Source organism: Pleurodeles waltl, chromosome 5 (assembly GCF_031143425.1).
Source record: "Pleurodeles waltl isolate 20211129_DDA chromosome 5, aPleWal1.hap1.20221129, whole genome shotgun sequence".
Taxonomy (NCBI): domain Eukaryota; kingdom Metazoa; phylum Chordata; class Amphibia; order Caudata; family Salamandridae; genus Pleurodeles; species Pleurodeles waltl.
In genome coordinates, this window is record NC_090444.1 from 156494259 (window position 1) to 156514510 (window position 20252).

General features: G+C 46.6%; 1 protein-coding gene across 1 annotated transcript in view; it reads right to left on the reverse strand.

Annotated features, from left to right (window-relative positions):
- Positions 1–20252, reverse strand: part of LOC138295497 (zinc transporter ZIP9-like) — a 164127-nt gene that overhangs the window by 32865 nt on the left and 111010 nt on the right. The window contains exon 5 of the mRNA XM_069233838.1: positions 4044–4129. Coding sequence (XP_069089939.1) covers positions 4044–4129 — 86 coding nt within the window. The remainder of the gene's footprint in view (positions 1–4043; positions 4130–20252) is intronic.

A 20252-nucleotide genomic window follows, 5' to 3' on the forward strand; every position in this document is an offset into this window, starting at 1 on the left:
CATTTTATCCAAGGGTAGTTTGTGGTACCCTTTCAGGAGACAGCTTCTGACACCTAGACACAGCATTACACCAGGACTGTGCTTCCAACACAGTATGGTTTATTATAAAAATGATGCACTGACCCAGAAGGGGCAGAGAGCATTCTGGCCATGACTATACTGGGACGAATGCTGTTTTTGACACGCAGCTCTGCTGGAGCTAATCTATCAGCCTACGAGAGGGCTGCCATCTACACCGCAGGCCAACTCCTAACACTGTCTTCAGGTATTGGGTAGGGGATAATCCCTTGGATCAGGCCAGACAGAAGCTTACATCCACTATGCTCTCAAGTATAGTCCTAGGGTTAGGTAAGAACCTCTAGAATCTTTATAACTTCTAGAATATCTAGATTCACATTCACCATGGTTGGATTATTTATCATCTTTACATTGTTTATAATGCTGATTACTTGGCTTTGTTTTATCTACCTAAGTATTGCAGCTTATTTGCTTTATGCCAGATTTGACTGTTTCAATAAATGTATTGAAAACGTATCTTGCATCTCTTTGTGTCTTGCCTGGGCATGCATGGGTAATACCATGAAAGGGTAAGATATGTTTCCACAGCTTCCCTGAGGATATTCAGGTTGCTATAATCACCTCCCATCTCAGTTGGTTTGGGGTTCAGATGAGGCATTGTGAGCTAGCCAGGAATTGGGGCAAGAGATTCTGAAGATGTGGATGGAGTTATCCCACCACATTTTGAAGTCCTGTTGTCCTAAAACACAGTCATATTATCATAGTAGGAACCATGTAACACAGATACCCTTTTCAGTGTAATCAATGTGTTTAAGAGCGACTTGGGGTACATAAACTGTAAACAAATACCTACATCTGTGGAATGTGGGTTAGCAACACCAGGAATCGCAGTGTTCAAACGCAATACCTTTATTCTACTTTCCTTGGGTAACACTGGCCTCAGTAATAATACACTGGCAACTATCACTGTACTCTAGTGCTAATTTCCATGCACAATTAAAGTACAGGTGCTAGCTGGTGGTCCACTTACATGGGTCACCTGCTCCCAACATTATCCCAGCACGGACCAGCATTTGTGGCCAGGTGCCCAGTTAGTATTATGAAGATGATCTGAGAAGCCCCAATCATCGCACAGAGCATTATCTGACACAGTGAAGCAAGTATGCTTGAGGCTTAATTTGAAGAGTATTTGCTGAAGTGCTGGTGATCCTGATGAGGATGGGAGATCCTTGGTGACTATCATTCTGCTGAAATATATCAACCTGTGTGCAGAGTTCGAATACATGCTCTGCCACCTCTCAATCATGCGTAAGACATGTCATTGTATTATTACAAAGTGGTTCTGATATAATTTCAGTTGTTTACCACTATGTCTGTCACATCCACCTAGCATAGAAGTTCTTTGCGCGGGTTGAATATTGGAAGATTAGGACTGATAAAGGTGGACAACACTCTAACATCAAAGAACTATTTTTCTATCTCCAACCCCTGCAGTTTAGGTGGCACCATGATTAGACAGACATACTGAGAGTGGTATTTGTTCAATTATCCTGCTATGTTTCCAAAAAAACAAGAGCTGATTCTAGGGGTACACAGCAAGTATTGAGAAATACTGCTCAACATGTTAGCACAGAGGGCATAAGGTACAGTACCATTTAGAGACCTCTGGCCCCATTCAGCAATTTGCCCTGAACTCAAGTCAAGCATGTACTGGTAGAATGTGCCCAACATGACTACATTTTCCTGGGTGTGTGCATTAAAACAGTAGAGAGTATCACCCTGGGGGGCTTACCCTTATCCTCCTTATCTGCGTTTATCTTTCATACCCACTTGCTGTTCACTTTGCCTTCAGGACAATGCTTCCATCGGGCCTCGTCAGATTTTCTTGTACTCACTCCCCATTAGAAACCCTTTTTGCATGGAGAGGCTCACGCTACACACTAGGCAGTAGAGCACTGACTCCCTTGGCTTGAAGATGCCTCCATTTAGCTCCCGGCATCACCCTCCCACTGTTTTGGACCACACTTATTAAGGTCTTACGCCCTACGGACTGCTAATTTTTGCATTACCCCTGGAATCTTTTGTGTGGTCAAATTTAACTCATGATCGGGCTCTGTTATATCTAGAGCCTTGATGATGATCCCTTTATCTCTTTAGGTATCGAAACGTTGACTGAAATCGCAGACCCTTATCCCTATTCTTGATTAGCAAAGAACGGGTTGTGCTGTTCTTGTTTTCAGATCCCCACTTTTGATCACTATTGTTACATGTGTGTATCACTGATGAGAGAGCACAGAACACATTTTTATACTCACAACCACTGCACTGCTATACAATGCTTTTATAAAGAAACACTTTCTTGATTATTGTTTGGAATAAATAGCCATTTGGTTGTTTGCATTGTTGCATTCATTTGTTTAGGGGCCATTGTTTTGTATTACACTATCTTTCTCATTCAATCAAAACGTACTCACATCCCTCTAATGAGTAGCAGCTCCAAAGGGGACAGAGGTTCAGAAGCCTACCTAGGGACCTTTCTACCGCTGAGCATTCCTACAGAAACTCATGACCTCTCCATCAGAAAGAATGGCAAGAACTAAATGTTACTGATTTTTCAATATTTCAAGTTTTCCTTTCACAGTGCTCAGATATGGTCCATTCATTCATTCATCTCCCTAGCCCTTTCCACAGACTCTTCCCTCCTCCATCTCTCCTTTAACCATCCTATTACTATAAACTCCCAATTAACACTTCTGGATTCTTCCCTCCTCTATCCCTCCATTACTCTAGTCAATCCAACTAACAAATTCACATATCCTCTGCTCAAATTAACTTATAATAAGACTAAAACATAATCCACCACTAATTCCTCTTGGGTTCCGGAGTAGCGTGCTACTCACCGAAAAGCACTTCGACGCCTCGTCAGCAGCAGTAGTAAGCGCTATATAAATACTATTACAATTACAATTCATTCAGTCACTCCATTTATTGGATTCATTCATTCGGTACACTGGAGAAAGGACTAAAGTTGGACGAAGAGCTGAGGTAGGAAATAATGGTAAGGAAGTGGAAGGAGCAGTGAGGGTTCTGCATCACTCAAGGATAAATTAGAAAGGTGATTACAAAGGTAGAGGGCACTCCACATAGAAAGAGACAATATAAGAAAACCATAATATCGGGGGTTGCCATAAAGCTGAGCAACAAATATCAAATGTAATGGTGAAATGGGAGCAACACCTACATAGCTGTGTTGTACTGGCTTTTGGTTAGGGAGAATGCTGGGCATTAGTTAAATGTAGTAATTCTGGAAAATTAATTCTTACGCATGAAGATATCATGTTTCAAAGGAAACCATTATCATGCAGACATCTGTACACCCTGGATTGTCATGCCACAGAGCCACACATGTTCTGGAACTCATTTAAACAGCTAATTTAAATTCATTTAATACCTTGGCACTTACATTCATAGTTCATGCAGAGAGACAACACCTACTACAACCCCGCACCTATTACCCATCAAATCCACATTTAAATGTCGATTATCTGTACAGCTTGTGGACATTCCACATTAGTGCCGTCAGAACCTCTAAAATTCTGATATTAATATTCACAGTCTTTCTGAAAGCACCACGACTAGTCTTTTGATCAAATGTACCAATTTTTGCAATGTTCCACTCATTCCAATGTAGGCAATAACCACAGTAAAATGTTCTCGTGATCTGTGATTGCCAGACTCAGAACTTTAAGGCCAGTACAACCCTAGCAGATATTCCAGAACGTTTCAGAAACACAATCAAATTACTTATGTCCTTTGCTTGAGCATCATGGCAGGGGTGTATGCATGGCCCGCCCTAATGAAATCTTGGTGAAAAGAAGAAAATAAATAGTATTTTCTCCGACTAATACAAGTAAAAAAATAGCATGTTTGAACATCATTAAAGCAAAATACGGAACTAACCTCTGAGCTAAAATGCGGGACACACTGGGGCTGGAAGTGGTACCAAAAGCCATGAGAAAGCGTACCTTATGCAGGATGACCGCAAAGAAGACTATGACTTGCACTGAAACTTGAGATGTGGCCACCGCTGCTCCAAGAGCGACACCATCCGCTGTGGAGAACAAGGCAACTCTTAAGGGAAGATCCAACAAATGCATTATTTCAAGATTCATAGCATGTTTTCAGTATTCAGGGCCACCTCCAAGTAGCAGGAATATTTACTATAACCTGAGGTCATAGTGGACAGGGATTCAAGCCCTTCAAACGTTAGACGTACAGTTTACAATATGCGCGCAGTTACTTCCACAAAGTCATGCTGGATCGGATGATCAGATTCTACGAAATTATAAATTTACAGGCAAAGCTTTGCAAAGGTGACCAGCTGACTCCACGAAGTTGCATTTATCACCTTCACAAATTTTCACTCTTGGGTGAAAGTTCACACCAAAATGGTTTTACAGGGACTCTTTCCATAAACATATTCCTTTGCACAAGATCTCACCAGAAAAAGTAGGTCCTAAGGGTTTTCCTTAAAAATAAATATTTCAGGATGTATCCCCCTTTATTTTTAATAGCTTTGTTAAATTTGAGCATTTCGCAAAGCTGGAAAGGTTTTTTTTTTAATTATTAATTTGGGGAAAATATAACCTCACATACCCCCTGCTGGATGGACCTCTCTGCTAGCTATGTCCAAATTCTAACTTCTTGCGGGACATTTAACAATTGTTTTTCAGCTCCTGTCATTGTGGAACCCCCAGTTCATACACTCTCCCTGTCTGTGGAAAGAATGGAAACTGTGCCTCACAGGATTGAAAGTGTAAAGATCCTAATCCCCATCGGAAATATTGATTACTATGCCCCTTATGTCTTGTGTTTGTAGTATCTCTTAGATTTCCAGATGGAAATCCATTTCTGAACTAACAAAGCGGCCCGTTGTGCAGGAACAGAGTGCCCTCTCTTGCTGCCCGTGATCTCATTTTGGTGCAGGGGCAACATACCCTGTGAGCAACAAAAATAGACTCATGTTTCCATTAAAGATACACAGAAGGACCAACCTGACCTGCTGGTGTGATGGTGCTGTGAGCACAAACCGCCTCAGCAGTTTAGGAATAAGCATAGAAAAATATATGGAGGAACACTAATGTCATGCAGTAGGTGTAGATTTAACAAGTCCTCGGAGCCAGATAAATCACATAATCTGCAATTCCACACGTGTGGTCCATTTGAGTATATGCTCCAGATAAGTGAGATAACACAAATCACTAAATCAAAGGATACTGGTGCATTAGTGAAGTATAAAACATGTCCCCTTTATTATGAGAGTTACCATGCAATGTAAACAACTGAGCATGAGGACTCTTTAAACTCCACATTTTTCACTGCACAGCACTGAACACATTGGACTGAGGTGGAAATCCTCACAGTAGGAGACCGTTATTTAAACGGAGAAATTACCCCCCTTGAGACACTTATGGACGAAGATGGCATGGTGACAGCCCAGTTTTTGAACTATGGAGTGCTGAAAAGAACATTTGAGGAACTGTGGGTGGTAGGAGAGGCCAGGCCACGTGCACTACTTCAGCTCTTGACAACAGGAAACAGCAGACACCTGGTTACGTAGTTTTACAAGACGCTTAATGGGATGGTGCGGGTGGAGTAGATAAATCAAAAGAAAAGTGGAAGAGATGTTTGGGACATGACATAGAGAATAAGGAGTGAGACAGAATAAAGGAATACATACTAAAAGTGTTGAGAAACACTAGGTTGAGGTATACCCTATTTAACTTTCTGCGTCAGACATATTTTCCCCTAAGACATTGGGCAAAATATATGGAAGTGACCCTAGGCCTTGTGCGTGTTGCATGTTGCTAGATACAGATTATTTCCACGTGGTTTGGGTTTGCTCCCAAATTAGAGCATCCTGGGTTCATTGAATTCTGCATTTAGGAGGGACCCATGATAGAGAGATTGAATGTAAGCCTGAGGTTTGCCTGTTGGGTGCATTCCCTTTCCCAAATCTAAAAAAGTGGGCTATAGATTATTATTAATTTTAGCATTTGCATTGGCTGAACGCCTGGTAGCAATCACGTGGAATGCAATTAATAAGGCACATGAAACAACCGGACATTTTTTGTAATATTTTTTGGGGAATAGGTTTAAATTATTGAGGGGTTTATTTGCGCCACAAAGTGGATTGCCTGCATGATTATTAGATTCAGGAATAAAAATGTCTGACAGCTCTCTTTGTTAAGCTGTTTGCTAGATTCCATGATGTAATATTGATTTGTGGAAACAATCCTCATGACTAAAGATTATATGTACACAATTATGTAACCTCACTGCTACATGTAATTGAATGTAGTGTACAAAGAAAATTTTAAAATAATAAAAAGAGGTTTAAGAAGAATCAATTGTCCATGAGGAGTCTGAGCTAAAGTGACAGTGCTGTGATTGCATTCTAAGGAGCAGAAATGTATTTCGGGGCTGGTACCCATTTACCAGTTTCAAAGGATGGCGTAGAGTGGCAGCATGTTATTAAATCTAATCAATGTATTCTGGGCCACCACTTGACACCCTTGGATCTTTAGCCTTGTGTAATTTTTAGCACATCTCCCTAACTTTCGCAAAATTTCTATAAATTATTTCAACAACTGATATAAGAAAAACACCAAGTTAGCTCAAGAGAGCTAAGAGATATTTTCATTGATCACTGTTAATGCACAATGTTTCCCCTGTTGAACTACAGGAGACTGACTTCTGTAGGTGATGGCTTGAATCCGGTGCGAGTTTTAGATTGCGCTGCTGTTGGATCAGTGCTCAATTTGAGCCGGTGGTTTTCAGTGCGGGGGCACCGTCACTTATTTTTGAGGGCCGGCACTTATTTTTCTGCCTCGAGCACTTACTGCGAGCAAAAGACACACATGGGAAAGACGGATGAAGAGAAAAACGAAAAAGCGTCATCAAAGGGGAAAAGCAGAAAGCGGCAAAAGGGAGCTGAAGGGGCAGAAAATAGCTATAAATGAATTAAAGAGGACCCAGGTGGCTCCAGGATCATGTCGCCTCTCTATTCCGTGTTCGCACATTTTATTGCAGCAGCCGCATGTTTCAGAAGAAAGCTTTGGGCACCGGCACGATTTTATATACAAATAAAGCACTGCGTTGTTTGCATAGGCCGTGGGCACACTGATGCAAGTGGCAGCAAAGGCGTTTAAACACCAGAATAGGTAGGGGTGAGTTCTTTATCAGTTTCTGCGCAATTGTCTCTTCGACACTAATGGCTATTTAATTAGGATTCATACGGTAATTGGGACTTTTGTGGACCGGAAGCTGTGGGAAGTATAAATGCAAAAGGCTGCTTTACTAGCTGAGACGTAACTTTATTCATATTGTGGCAAATATATGGCAAAATAAGGGCAGTTTACCTCTCAGTTTCGAGGACCATTAGCTGATCAGGATATGGATATAAAACAGTGAACATCCACAGATGCACGTAATCGACTTGTGTTATCATCAGTCTGAAAGTATGCTTGTATGAACACAAATGCCAACTCTGACTGGTAAGGGCGGACGTTTCTAGGCCCTAGCAAGCCACAGTGTTAGGTGAAATCTAAGGAAGTACCACATGATGACTGAATTTTCCAGGTACGGTAACAGCAGCCCTGGTTTCACCAGCCGTAAAAACCAGCCAGCAAAAATACTTTAGGCTTGAGGTGCAACATCAGCCAGGCCTCGTTTCACCGCCCTGTCCGACCTCCTCCTGCGGTAAGAGAGGATTATGCAAAGCTCGTTCCTGCCACGAGACTTCTTATCCTTCCCTCGCGTGCCCTCCCAGCCCTGCACCCTCCCCCGCCTCACATTGGCTATCCCTGCACACATTTACCACCTTATAAAAAACAGGTGATAAGTGTATGAGTTAAACTCCTCAGAATAGAAAACACCATGCAGATTTCCACTTCTTAATTCCAGTTCTGCAAATTCATTACACATTCCTGAAATTTAGATCATGATTGCATGGTATTGGCAGGGTGTTAGCACAAGGTATCCTCATTTAAAGGTGCACATTTTGCACCACACCTGTACCATAAATTTCGTAATCATGCCCTAAACCAGGATTTTCCAAGGACAGAATGGTTCAAAAGAGAATGATACTTGAATGTAAAACATTGAGGCCCATATCTATGGGGAAATGACGGAGCGTGACGCTGCGCCAAAATTGGCAGCGCCGCGCTCCATCATTTTTTACAACACAGGGATGCGTCGTATTTAAGTGAATACGGCGCACCCCTGTGTTGTGCCCTGCGCTGGCAGTAAATTTAGCTGCCCACGCAGGCATCTTTGCCCCATAGTGCTAGGATGTCTGCGTTGAGGGGCATGATTGTTTATGCGGGAAGGTGTCACTTCCCGCAATTAAACAATCACTAATGGCGCTTTGGCACTTCTGTGTGTGCTGCATTCTGCCAAAGCGTAATTTTCAAATGATTGTTTATGTGCAGGAAGGGCACTTTCCCGAACATAATAATTTCTGGCATTTCGCATAGAAAAAGCAAAAAACGAGGAGGAATAAAAGTATTCCTCCTCATTGCGCCTTGCTAACGACACTCCGGGGGTGGCGTTAGATTTTGGCACTGCCTCAGGTTTACAAAATCTTGTAAATCTGAGCAGCATCAAAATGCAATGGTTGTTGCTGTGGCATGCCTACAGACACACTCATTGCACGCCCTCTGATGCAGATAACTGCGTCAGAGGGGCCCATATTTACAAGGAGATGTAACGCCACAAAAAGTGGCATTACACCCCTTTGTAAATATGGAGCAGAGGTTAGCGCCACTGGAGCATCGCGTGAAGCTCATAAATATGCCCCTGAGTTCTTTGTCAAAAAGGGTGAAAAAATGTGTCCGAGGACTAGAGATCCATGCAACAAGCACCAAGCACGCAATAGTTTATATTGACATATTGACAAGGAGCTAACGCAAAGGGTTATTGATGCAAACAACAAGAAGAATTTCTGGGCCCTAGTGAAATCGACCATGACAGATTCCATGTTTAAAACAAGCACTGGTAAAGCCAATTGTTCTGACTATTTTATAAATGAAGGTTCTTCTTCGCAGACTGGCAAAACTTGTGTTTTAGTTATCATACCATTGCTTGGTTTTTCAGGAAATACGCCTGAGAAGTGGAAGACATTCACTGGACATTTCAATGGCAGTGTGATCTGCATCCCTCACGTTTGTCCTCGAGCTAAGTGATTCAAAAACCACATTTAATTGCCTCATGATTTGTCACTGCACAGATGGTGGATGCAGATATCAGCTTCAAGCTATTCGGGGCATGGGGAGGAGCCAAGATGGCGACCGGGAAGGACGCTTAATTAAGCGCTCCGTCTCGGGCTCGCCACGGAACATCTGCGGGGCGCTCCTGGGGTGCCGATGCCACATCCCAGAGGAGGGATCCGCTTCGGGAGCCGCTCTCCCCTCGCTGGCGGCTCTGGAAGTGCTCGGGCGGCCGCGAGGAGAGGCCGCCACAGAGCTGCTCGTGGCGGGGAGCCGCGGCCGCCATTTTATCAGCCGCGAGGGACGGGACACTGCCCTGGAGCCTGAACGAGAGGTGGGCGCGCGGTGACGGGAGCGGCCCGCCTCGCGAGGGCGATAAGCCCATATCCAGGCGCTATATTGCTTTGGGCATTCCCCCCTCCCTGCCCGCCTCTCGACCACCGGAGTTCCCCCCCTGCCAGGTGTGGGGGGGACCGTTGAGCAGCAGGGGACTAACAGCAGGAGCCGCGGGAGCCCCAGGCGGGTGCCCCCTCCACAATTAAAGACAGGCGGAGGCACGCGCTTCCCCTTTCGCGGAAGGCCCCGTGGGACCACAACAATAGGCCAGGGGTGACGGCGTTTCGGGAACAGAGTGGGGACCCTCTCTCTGGACCCCCCATCTGCTGTCGACGACTCTGGGATCTTCCGGGTGGCTGAGAACCCGATCACGGACGACGCGCCCTTGCTAAGAGGCCGCTATTGCCGTCTCCCCCTGCAGCGGAGACCTGCACCAAAATCGGAGAACCGGACGGCGAGGCGGGTGCACGGCGGCTGCGGGGACCGACACAGAGAGGACTGGGAGCCCTCACCCTCTCCTCGCTCTGGATACCCCCTCCCGCCCACGAGGGGGGGCGGAGGACGGTGGATGAATCCTGCTGGGGGCCCCTAGGGGTGCCTCCCTACCCTATGTCTGATGGCGTGGTGTGCCTTTCTCCGGAGAAGACCCAGGGCCTGCAGGTAGATATCGAGGCCACCACAGGCGGGGCACGCGCAGGGCTGGTTTGGATCAGGCCAAGCCATATCTAATGTTAAATGGCGCCGACTTGCACCACAAGTGCGGAACTGTTCTTAAAGAATCTGAGCGCGCCCGGAACTTACTAAGCGCGCACACACGGGAACGACACTCTTCCACCTCATATCGACAGAGGATCCAGGGCCTGGAGTTGGCTGCCGGCCGGGGGGCTGGAGTAGGCGTGTGGACCTAGCGACAGGAGGTCCCAGGCCGCCTGAATAAGATCCCACCTGGAGGATCACCAGGAGGGCCGTAACCTCAAAAATCGAAGCGCACACCGGCGTGGCCCCGCGGGGATATATACGCCCCCCCCCCCTGCTTGAATAGCCCAGAGAACGTGGGTGAGCGCGTGCTTGCAGGCGGAATCAGGACACACCAGATAAGACAAAATGGCCAGAAGGCCCAAATCAGCTAAAAACCAGGATCGGAACACGCATGGCCAGGCACCTGGTGATCAACAACATACGCCCTCCCTGCAGTCGCTGGAGTCCACGCTCCTGGCCCACTCCTCGCAATTTGAGAAAGTACTACAGGCAATCATGGACACTAAAACCTCACTGGAGACCATGATAGACACAGTGTCGCAAGATCTGAACATCCTTAGAGTAGACCATGGCAAATTATCCGATAAAGTGAAGACAACGGAAGAGGCGCTAAGTGAACTGGCCCCCACAGTAGCGGATAACCAAAAACAAATTCTCCGCCTAGATGCAGAAGTAAAGACACTGCTGAGAAGAGCAGAGGAGACGGAGGGCAGGTCCCGCAGCAACAACATACGTTTTCCCGGTTTCCCTGAAAAATCACTGGATCAAAACTCAGAGCTCCTGCTGGAACACTGGTTAATTAAAGAGGTCCTGAATGGAGCCCCATCACAATTCTTCTCAGTGGAAAGAGCACACAGGATTCTCGGACGCCCCCCAGCGCCGGGTCAACATCCAAGGCCGCTGATAGCCAGGTTCCTAAATTTCAGAGACCGTGACGCCATACTGCAACAGTTTCGCAGCAAAGGCCCATACAGGTACGAGGACTCGACTGTTCACGCTTATCCAGACTTCACTCAGGAAGTACAAAGGCAACGTAATTCCTTCACCCAAATTAAACAACGCCTCCGTGAACATGATATAAAATACGCATTATTATTCCCCGCTAAACTACGAGTACTAACAGATGAACGCACCCACGTGTTCACCTCACCGGAAGATGCCTGGACGTGGATGCATGCCAGAGGAATCGCCCACCCCCGCGAAGCAGCCGGCACCGACGAGAACTGGTTAACGACAAAGTCACAGAAACGATCCAAGAGGCGCCCCAGGGGTCAACCCACGGTGGAACAGGCTGCGGAGGAGAGAGCCAGGGCCCTTAAAGAAACCCCCCTACTAACGCAGAATTCCTTTGAGACTCTCAGGACCCACTCAGAGGAAGGCTCGGAGTCTGACTCGATTAGCTCGGACTCCACATTAACGGAGGCACTGAGGGGCCCGGAGCTCACCCCCAGGACCGCAGACACACTCTGAACAAGCACCACCGACCCGTCCCCCCAGGGGGACCGACCACCACAGCTGGAGAATAGAACTGAACTTTGCGAGCCCCACTCGAAGTGGGTGGTTACATCACCTGAACTTATGTATCCTTACATATCTACTCCTGGAGATAACTCCTTTATCTATATTGCGCGCAATTAGCGGCGGAGCACGGCGGGGGGGGGAGTGGATGGCCGCGCCCTGGGAGTGCCCCAACCCACCCGCAGACCGTGTCTGCAGAAGGATGCGAGCCCCTAAAATGAGCCGCATCCGGATAATATCATTGCTCCCCCGCAGACATCCATATGGATATACTTCAGCTCGCACCTAAATTGGGTGTGCAGCTTGTTGCAAGTTCACAGTTGGGGTTGGGATCGAGTTAGGGAGGGAAAGAGGGTTACTACTAGTTTGTGCACTACAGGTCTGCTCACAACACAGGACATGCTGCCGGAGGTAGGGGGCCCGCCCGCTGGGGCGACGGGGGCGGAGGAGACCTACTGGGCCACCTCGGGGGGCAGAGAGCAAGACACACATTCACAAAATGAACATGGCCCAACCTATAGCCTATAGCACACACACATATGTCATAGTCACCTGGAATGACAGGGGACTTGGGACCCCAAGCAAAAGGTCCAGGGTGCATACACGACTCAAACGCCATGGCTCACATATTGCAATCCTACAAGAAACCCACCTGCGGGACCCAGATTTGTAGGACCTATGCAGTAAATGGGGAGGACAGATTGTGGGCACATCCTATTCAACCTTCGCGAGGGGGGTCCTCATATGGATAGCAGGGAATGTCCCATTTATCCAAACATCACACAAGATAGATCAGGAGGGCAGGTATGTGGTGGTGGAGGGTAAGCTGGATGGCAAACAACTGTCAATTATAGGGGTATACGCCCCTAATAGCGCGCTGCCTGAGTTCCTGTGCACACTCACCCCAGCGTTATTAACGAACCCCGAAACACCCGCCATGTGGGGAGGAGACTTCAACTGCACGCCGGACCCAGCACTGGACAGGTCTAAACCCCCCACACATTCAACAGCTATGAGACACCCCAGACGCCCATTGACAACATGGGCCAGTAACATGAGCCTCCATGACATATGGCGCATGAAACACACACAACACAGGGAATATTCATTCTATTCAGCACCATATAAGGTGCATACCAGGATAGATTTAATGTGGGGCACCCAGGAGATCTGCACAGTAACCAGCGGAATAGAATACCTAGCCAAGACACTATCAGATCACTCACCACTTAAAATAACTTTGGACTGGGGTAGGAAGCGTCAGGTGATCCCAACGTGGAGGCTACAAGCAGAAGCCTTACACGACCCTGCATTTACAGACACACTGAGAACAGTGCTAAAACAGTACTGGGAATTAAACACCGGCACCACAAAATCAAGAGCAATGGAGTGGGACGCACACAAAGTGGTGATCCGCGGACATTGTATCTCCACTACATGGGGGTGAGGCGTACACTCCACACAGAGGTCAGCAAGCTGGAGAAGAAACTAAGAGCACTAGAAAACGCAGTAGCCCGCAATGAAACGCCATACACGGCACTAAAGGATATGCGCGCAGAATACGCAAATGCCGATGCCACATTACACCTTCATGATCACAAATACCACTTGGCTAGGCTACAGTCGGAAGGCGACAGATCGGGTAGGCTACTCGCATGGCTCCTGCGGGAGGACCGGCGGTGCCCTCCAATCGGGGCAATAGGAGTAGGCGCAGGCGCAATGGCTACCACGCAGCTAAAAATAAATGAAGCGTTTAGGGAATATTATACACAATTATACACCAAAAGCACATCATGCTCTCTCCAACAGCTCGAGTCCTTTCTGACAGATTCTCCCCTGCCCCAACTAACGCACGCCGATAGAGAGACACTAGAGGCCCCCATCACACTAGGAGAACTCAACAAGGCCCTCGAACAATTACCTAGGAATAAAGCCCCAGAGACAGACGGCCTGCCATCAGAATACTATTCTACTTTTGTGACACACCTTAACACACATCTCCTAAAAACGATCGAAGAAGCAGGGATCAATGGTATCCTGCCCCCCACAATGAGGGAGGCAATGATAGTGGTCCTCCCAAAGCAGGGGCGTGACCCCACCGACGCCAGGTCCTACAGACCTCTTTCACTGTTAAACCTAGACTGCAAGATACTCGGTAAAATCCTGGCTAACAGACTAGTTCCTTACATGCATATCCTGGTACACGAGGATCAGAATGGATTCATCCCAAAACGTAACACCTTCCTTAACATCCGGAGGCTGTTAAGTGTAATAGGCGACACCCCCCTGACCGCACTCGAGGAAGCGGTGATATCGCTTGATATAGAAAAAGCGTTTGATACGTTAGAATGGGACTTTCTGTTTGCCACCATGCAGCTAAAATTCACAAGCTGGGTACGCATTCTGTACACTGCCCCACAGGCCAGGGTGAAGACGGGAGGAGTTATATCAGAGAGCTTTCCGATTAGCAGGGGAACAAGGCAGGGATGCCCCCTGTCCCCCCTTCTATTTGCCTTAGTGATGGAACCACTAGCTGCACGCGTCCGTACCAAAAAAGAAGAATGGGGGGTGTCAAGGAGCGGTACTCTCCACTCCACATCACTATACGCAGATGATGCCTTGATATACATACGCAGAGTGGAGGAGCTGCTGCCCCCGGTGATGTCACTGCTGTCTGAGTTCGGAAAGGTATCCGGATTAATAGTTAACTGGGGGAAATCCTGTATATTCCCACTAACCAGTTGGCCCCCAGCGAGGCAGGAGTGCGCCCCGCCAGGCCAACTAAAATGGTGCTTTGGTACATTCAAATACCTAGGGGTCAACGTCTATCATAGTGCGGAAGACCTCAGGGATGGAAATCTGGGGAAAGCGGTGACCTCTGTAAAGAGCTCATTACGCTTTTGGAATAAATGACCACTTTCACCACTGGGTAAAGTCGCTATAGCAAACATGCTGATATTACCTAGACTGCTGTCTTACTTCGCGGCCCTGCCAATTATTATCCCCAAAAGCTTTTTCAATAGCTTGAACTCCATCCTACTACAATTGGTGTGGGGCGAGGGCAGAAGGCGGGTCGCACTCACCACGCTACATTATCCGGTGGCCACGGGCGGACTGGGCGCCCCAAAGTTTGAGCTCTACTCTGCAGCCGCACAGCTGCAGTGGATCTTAAATTGGCTTTATAGACCCAGCTCAGCAGAAACTATCTGGCTGCAGTCCCAACACCAAGGAGTTCCCCTACTAGTATGGCTGTTGGATAAGCAAACCAAAAGCACACGAAAAACCCACTGATGACAGCGGCACACGCATGCTGGAAGAAGTATATCCAAAAGGACGTCAAAAAACTTCCCTACTCACCGCTTCTCCCACTAGAACGGTTCCCCGGGTGGGTGGAAGCCGGTTCACATTTGCCCACAATCTGGTCAGACGCGGGCATAAACGCAGTGGGAGACTGCTTCGAGGAAGGAAAATTAATGACCTTTGAAGCCATACAGGCCCTTACAGAGATCAGCCCGGGGCAATTCCTGGCATATCACGCAATATGTCATGCAATCAGGAAAACATGGACATCCGGTGACATAGAGCCAGATACCTCAGTCACCCTGCACCACATGCTGACCTGGGACCCCCAGGGAAAAGCAGTCTCAAATCTATATAAACTTCTGAACAGACCCCCGGAATCCAACCTGCAGAAAGCTTGGGAGAGGTGGAACGTCGTATTGCCCACTCCGATCTCAGGGACAGAATGGCCAAAAGCTCTGAGCCACACACGTGAGGTCTCAAGAAACCCCAGATTCCGATACACACAGTTTAATTATCTACATCAGACATACCTGGCGCCAGCCAGGATGAAACGTATGTTCCCCGGGACGGACCCAGCCTGTCCCAGATGCGAAACACCAGCAGCACAGTTCTACCACATGGTCTGGGAGTGCCCGTGGATACGGGGGGAATGGGCTGGGGTGGTCACAGCTTTAGCAGAAATGACGGGGCTCAACCTGGACGCGAACCCCAAATCCTGTCTACTCGGTCTCAGGACAAGGACGAAAAGAAATAAACACTTGCACAGGTTTGTAGATCTAGCTTATGTAATGTACAAAAGACTGATAGCAATGAACTGGAAGGCTCGCAACACACCTGACTTGAAAGCCTGGCTCGCCCTTACGCTTCGCTGGGCTCGCGCTGAATACCAGGTATTAACAAATTTAGCACGAAGGGGACTGCGACAAGCGGGCTGCGAGGCCTGGGGCGTTTTAGTCTCCAGACTAGAAGCCAAAAACAATGAAAGACCCCCCTGAACCACAGACAGCTGCACTCCCCTAGAAGGCCGTGGGCCTAGCCCCGGCAGTAAGGCAACACTACATTAGGGGAAGCATACATTCCCGCCATCAATGCCTCGCCCACACCGACAGCACATCACTCCCCCCAACGCACATATGCCAAACAGTGCCAACAGGCCTGCACGCCCAACCAATAGATACCAGCGCCATGATCCACTGCGCCACATCCTCCCTCCTCGCTCCCCTCCCCCTGTCTCCTCTTCCCCCCCTCCTCCCCGTGCGGCAGTGGCGGCCCCCGCCACTAGCGGCAATAGAGCCTCTCCGCAATTGAACGCTCTAAACCTCTACGCTGACAAAATCGGGAAATATTGAGCAGACTGGGCAGACCGGGAAGTGCACGCAAGTTCTCAGTTGTTTGTTGACTTTAACATGGGAGAGCCTAACGAGTTACTGTAATCAACAACATCTTGCTATTAATGACTTCTGTATGCAATACAATGTATGGCTCTCTTGAAAAACCAATAAAAACATGTTTAAAAAAAAAAGAAGCTATTCGGGGCATAGCTCAGTGCATTGTCAGGATGATGCACCAGCTTGTGAGTATTTTGTTACGACTGACGTGCAGTCCAAGAACTCAGTCATCAGAAAAGCATCTTCAAGTCATTGATGTGCAAATGGAAGAAGGTGCATGATCCCTGAACTGATGACTGGAGGTATGAAAGTGACTGATGAATGGAACATTACTTAATATTTGCAGGGCCTCTACTGTGATGATCTAACTCGTGGTGACTTCTGCTAATCTATAGTCAATACTCTTTGTGTGTTTGAAAGTCTAGCACGCACAATAATGATTCTTTACACAGTACGGGGATGCATTTGTGCAAGAAAGATGCAGTTTGTACGAGAAATGTCCACCCTCATAAGTAGGCAGAGACACCTAATTATATAAAGTTGTGCTGGGCTACAGGACATAAATGTGTTACAGTGAACAGGGCACATTTGCACTAGACTGAACAGTGCACAGCAACATTTACCGTGACAAACAGGGAACAAATGACATCTGTACTAAACAGCCAGTGTAAAAACCAAAGGCCAGATGTACTAATATTGGGAATTCTAAATGGTGACTTTTACCAAATCACAATTCCTAATGTATCAAAGTTTTTAATTCAAAATAGCGATTCCTTGTGGGTTGCAAATTGACCTACTTCATGAATATTATTTATTAATGCAGCCCCTTTTCCTTAAAGGAAAATGGGAAGCATTGAAAAAAGAGAAAAATGAAAAGTGTAACTTTCATTTCTTAAGAGTAAGAGTAGGTGGTGGTCCCTGGATCCAATGCCTGCTCCTAAATCTTTTTTTAACATTCTCAAAGGGGAAGACGTGCATTAAAAAAGCATTTTTGCGGTCGCAAATAGTCCAATTCGGCGAATTGGGCCATTTGCGACTTCAAAAATGCTTTGTACATCTGGCCCCAAATGTACTGGTGTAAAGTGCAATTATGTCAGTGGAAATGTTGATCTTGTACTAGCTGGTGCAAATCTCTTTACACCACTTGATCCATGAATACAAATGTTATTGGTGCAATAGCCGCAAGGTGTCAGCATTGGAGCAAAACTTCATTAGACTGGATCCAAATGTGATGAAACTTACACACCCTCATTGTAAAGAGAGGTTGCCCTCTGAGGGACCATATAAGAGAACCAAGAAATGCAGGTATGTGTTTAGCATAGTAAAAGTGTTTATTTGAATAATTCATGTAACAAGCAGCACGGCTCATGTGTGAGTCCAAGCACCTAGAATAGGCTGGCCAAGTTCCAACCTGAGGGTTGTGGATTACCGTAGCCTCGACCACTTGGCACAAGCTGATGCTATGTGCATCAAGCCAACAACTGGGAGCGAAGAGGCAGGCCATCCCCCTTTTATCTGTAACCGAGTGGCCTTAAGGAGACTTTATAATACTTATACAAAAAAACAACAAGTAAGTGCCTAGAGGCCATTTAATGATCAACTTGTGCAACATAAACAATCAATATTCTTACTGTGCTGCTATTGTGAGTCGATGTGAATCTGAAACATATCATCGCTATCACGAGTCATTCTATAACACATTTTAAATTATCCTCCTATAACATGATCCTTATTCTTTTGAATTAAGTTATAGCGTTTCGGGCACTCTAAAGTGGCCATGGCACACTGAACATACAATCCATAATATTAAATTTAATAATAAAAAAACACTTTTATCTAGTTATTCATAGTACATCATCATCATGCCTGTACATAGCAAAAACAAGTGTACATTGCAGGGTATCCACAGAGAAAAAACATAATTTTAGTCTATAATTCTATTTATTGGGGTTCAGGACGTTGATCTCAACTCGCACTCGGTAGCTAGAGGTGGTTTGAACTGTGAGCTCTACACAAATGAACACTTTCTGCTTATTACTTGCTTTACATAGTACCCCTTGCTCACAATCAACTACTATGTAAACCTCAGTGTCGCCTAGTTAAGTCAGAGGTACAATAAATGTTATTGTGCTAATACACATTCTAAAAAAAACTGATTTTATGTCATTTTAAAAGCACATTACTCAACCAATTGTACACAGTAACTACATATCCACTGGACACTGAGGGCCTTATTTAGACTCCGGCTGAAGGGATTCACGTCACCAACGTGTTGGATGTTTTATCTGGCATATTTCTACTAAATTATAGTCTATAGCACATATATTATGGGTGACGGATATCTGCCACGTTTGTGATGGAGTATCCTGTATGCCAAACTGCCTCTATTTTACTCATTCCTGTCCAGTACTCACATATTCTGCCTCTCACACATGGTAAACAAGGTAAAGCAAAAGGTTTGTCTGTCTCTGGGATACATTAGCAGTCCTATGCCCCAGGCCCGGCATGCACAGTTGACTGGCGCATAGTGCAATCAGGTAGTGCCCAATGGGTTGGTCCAATTGGTCAATGTGTGGGCTGGTCTGTTTTTGGGAGTTTGTGGATCTGTTTTGTTGCCAGGTAGGACAGTTTATTTCCTGGCTATATTACCACAGACAACAAACACAACTGTACGCAGTCTCCCTCTCCTTGCAGAATACCTGTACAGCAAGGCTTTTTATAAGTTAAAAATTGGCCTGATTTGCAAATTTGTGCCATGGTTTTTGTTAATGGGTGTAGTAAGTTGGCTTCCGGTTGTAGTACCCCCCACATTTTGTCTGGTGCAAGTATGATTTAGACTGTAGTTCACTGGGATCCTAATAACCAGGACCCCAGTGACTGGTCTCTCCACTAAATTTAGTTGTTGATACCTTTTCTCACCCACAATTGGCATACTAGTGCACCCATGTAAGTCCCTAGTATATGGTATCTAGGTACCCATGGCTATGGGCTGCAGCATGTATTATACCACCTATGGGAGCCCATGCAAACTGTGACTGCCAGCCTGTCTTTGGAGCATGCATGAATGCGTGCATTCACCCTTTCATTGTCAAACCTGACCAGTGCTCTTAGACATTATAAGTCACCTCTCTGGTAGGCCCTTCAGCCCAAGGGTAAGGTACATGTCTCTAAGTGTGAGAGTACCCTTGCATGAGCAGGGTGCCCTTAGAGACCCGAGGCCAATTCCTGGACTCTGTAAGTGTGTGAAAGCCATCTTAAGGTATGTAGTGGACACTGGTCCAACTACATAATGGCTTCTCCGAAACGAGGCATGTTTGGTATCAAACATGCTGGAATTGTGCAACTACACCACTTCTAGTGTTAGTTGCAAGATACCATGTACTCTGGGGGTTCCGTAGGGAATGCCCAAGTTCTGCCTGTGCAGCCTTATGGGGTGCAGCTGCCAGCCCTTGCTGCTGCTCACCCCAGACACTGTTCTGCCCTCCTACTGGTGAGCCAAGCTCAGGCCGGAGGAGCAGAACAAAGGATTTTCTGCAAGGGAGAGGTGTGACCACCTCTCCCTGTGTATTAGGTGTCTAAGGGCTGCAGTGGGATGGCCTCTGAGCGCCACCAGGCTGCTTCGAAGGGCACATTTGGTGCCTCCTTTCATAATCCGGTTTGC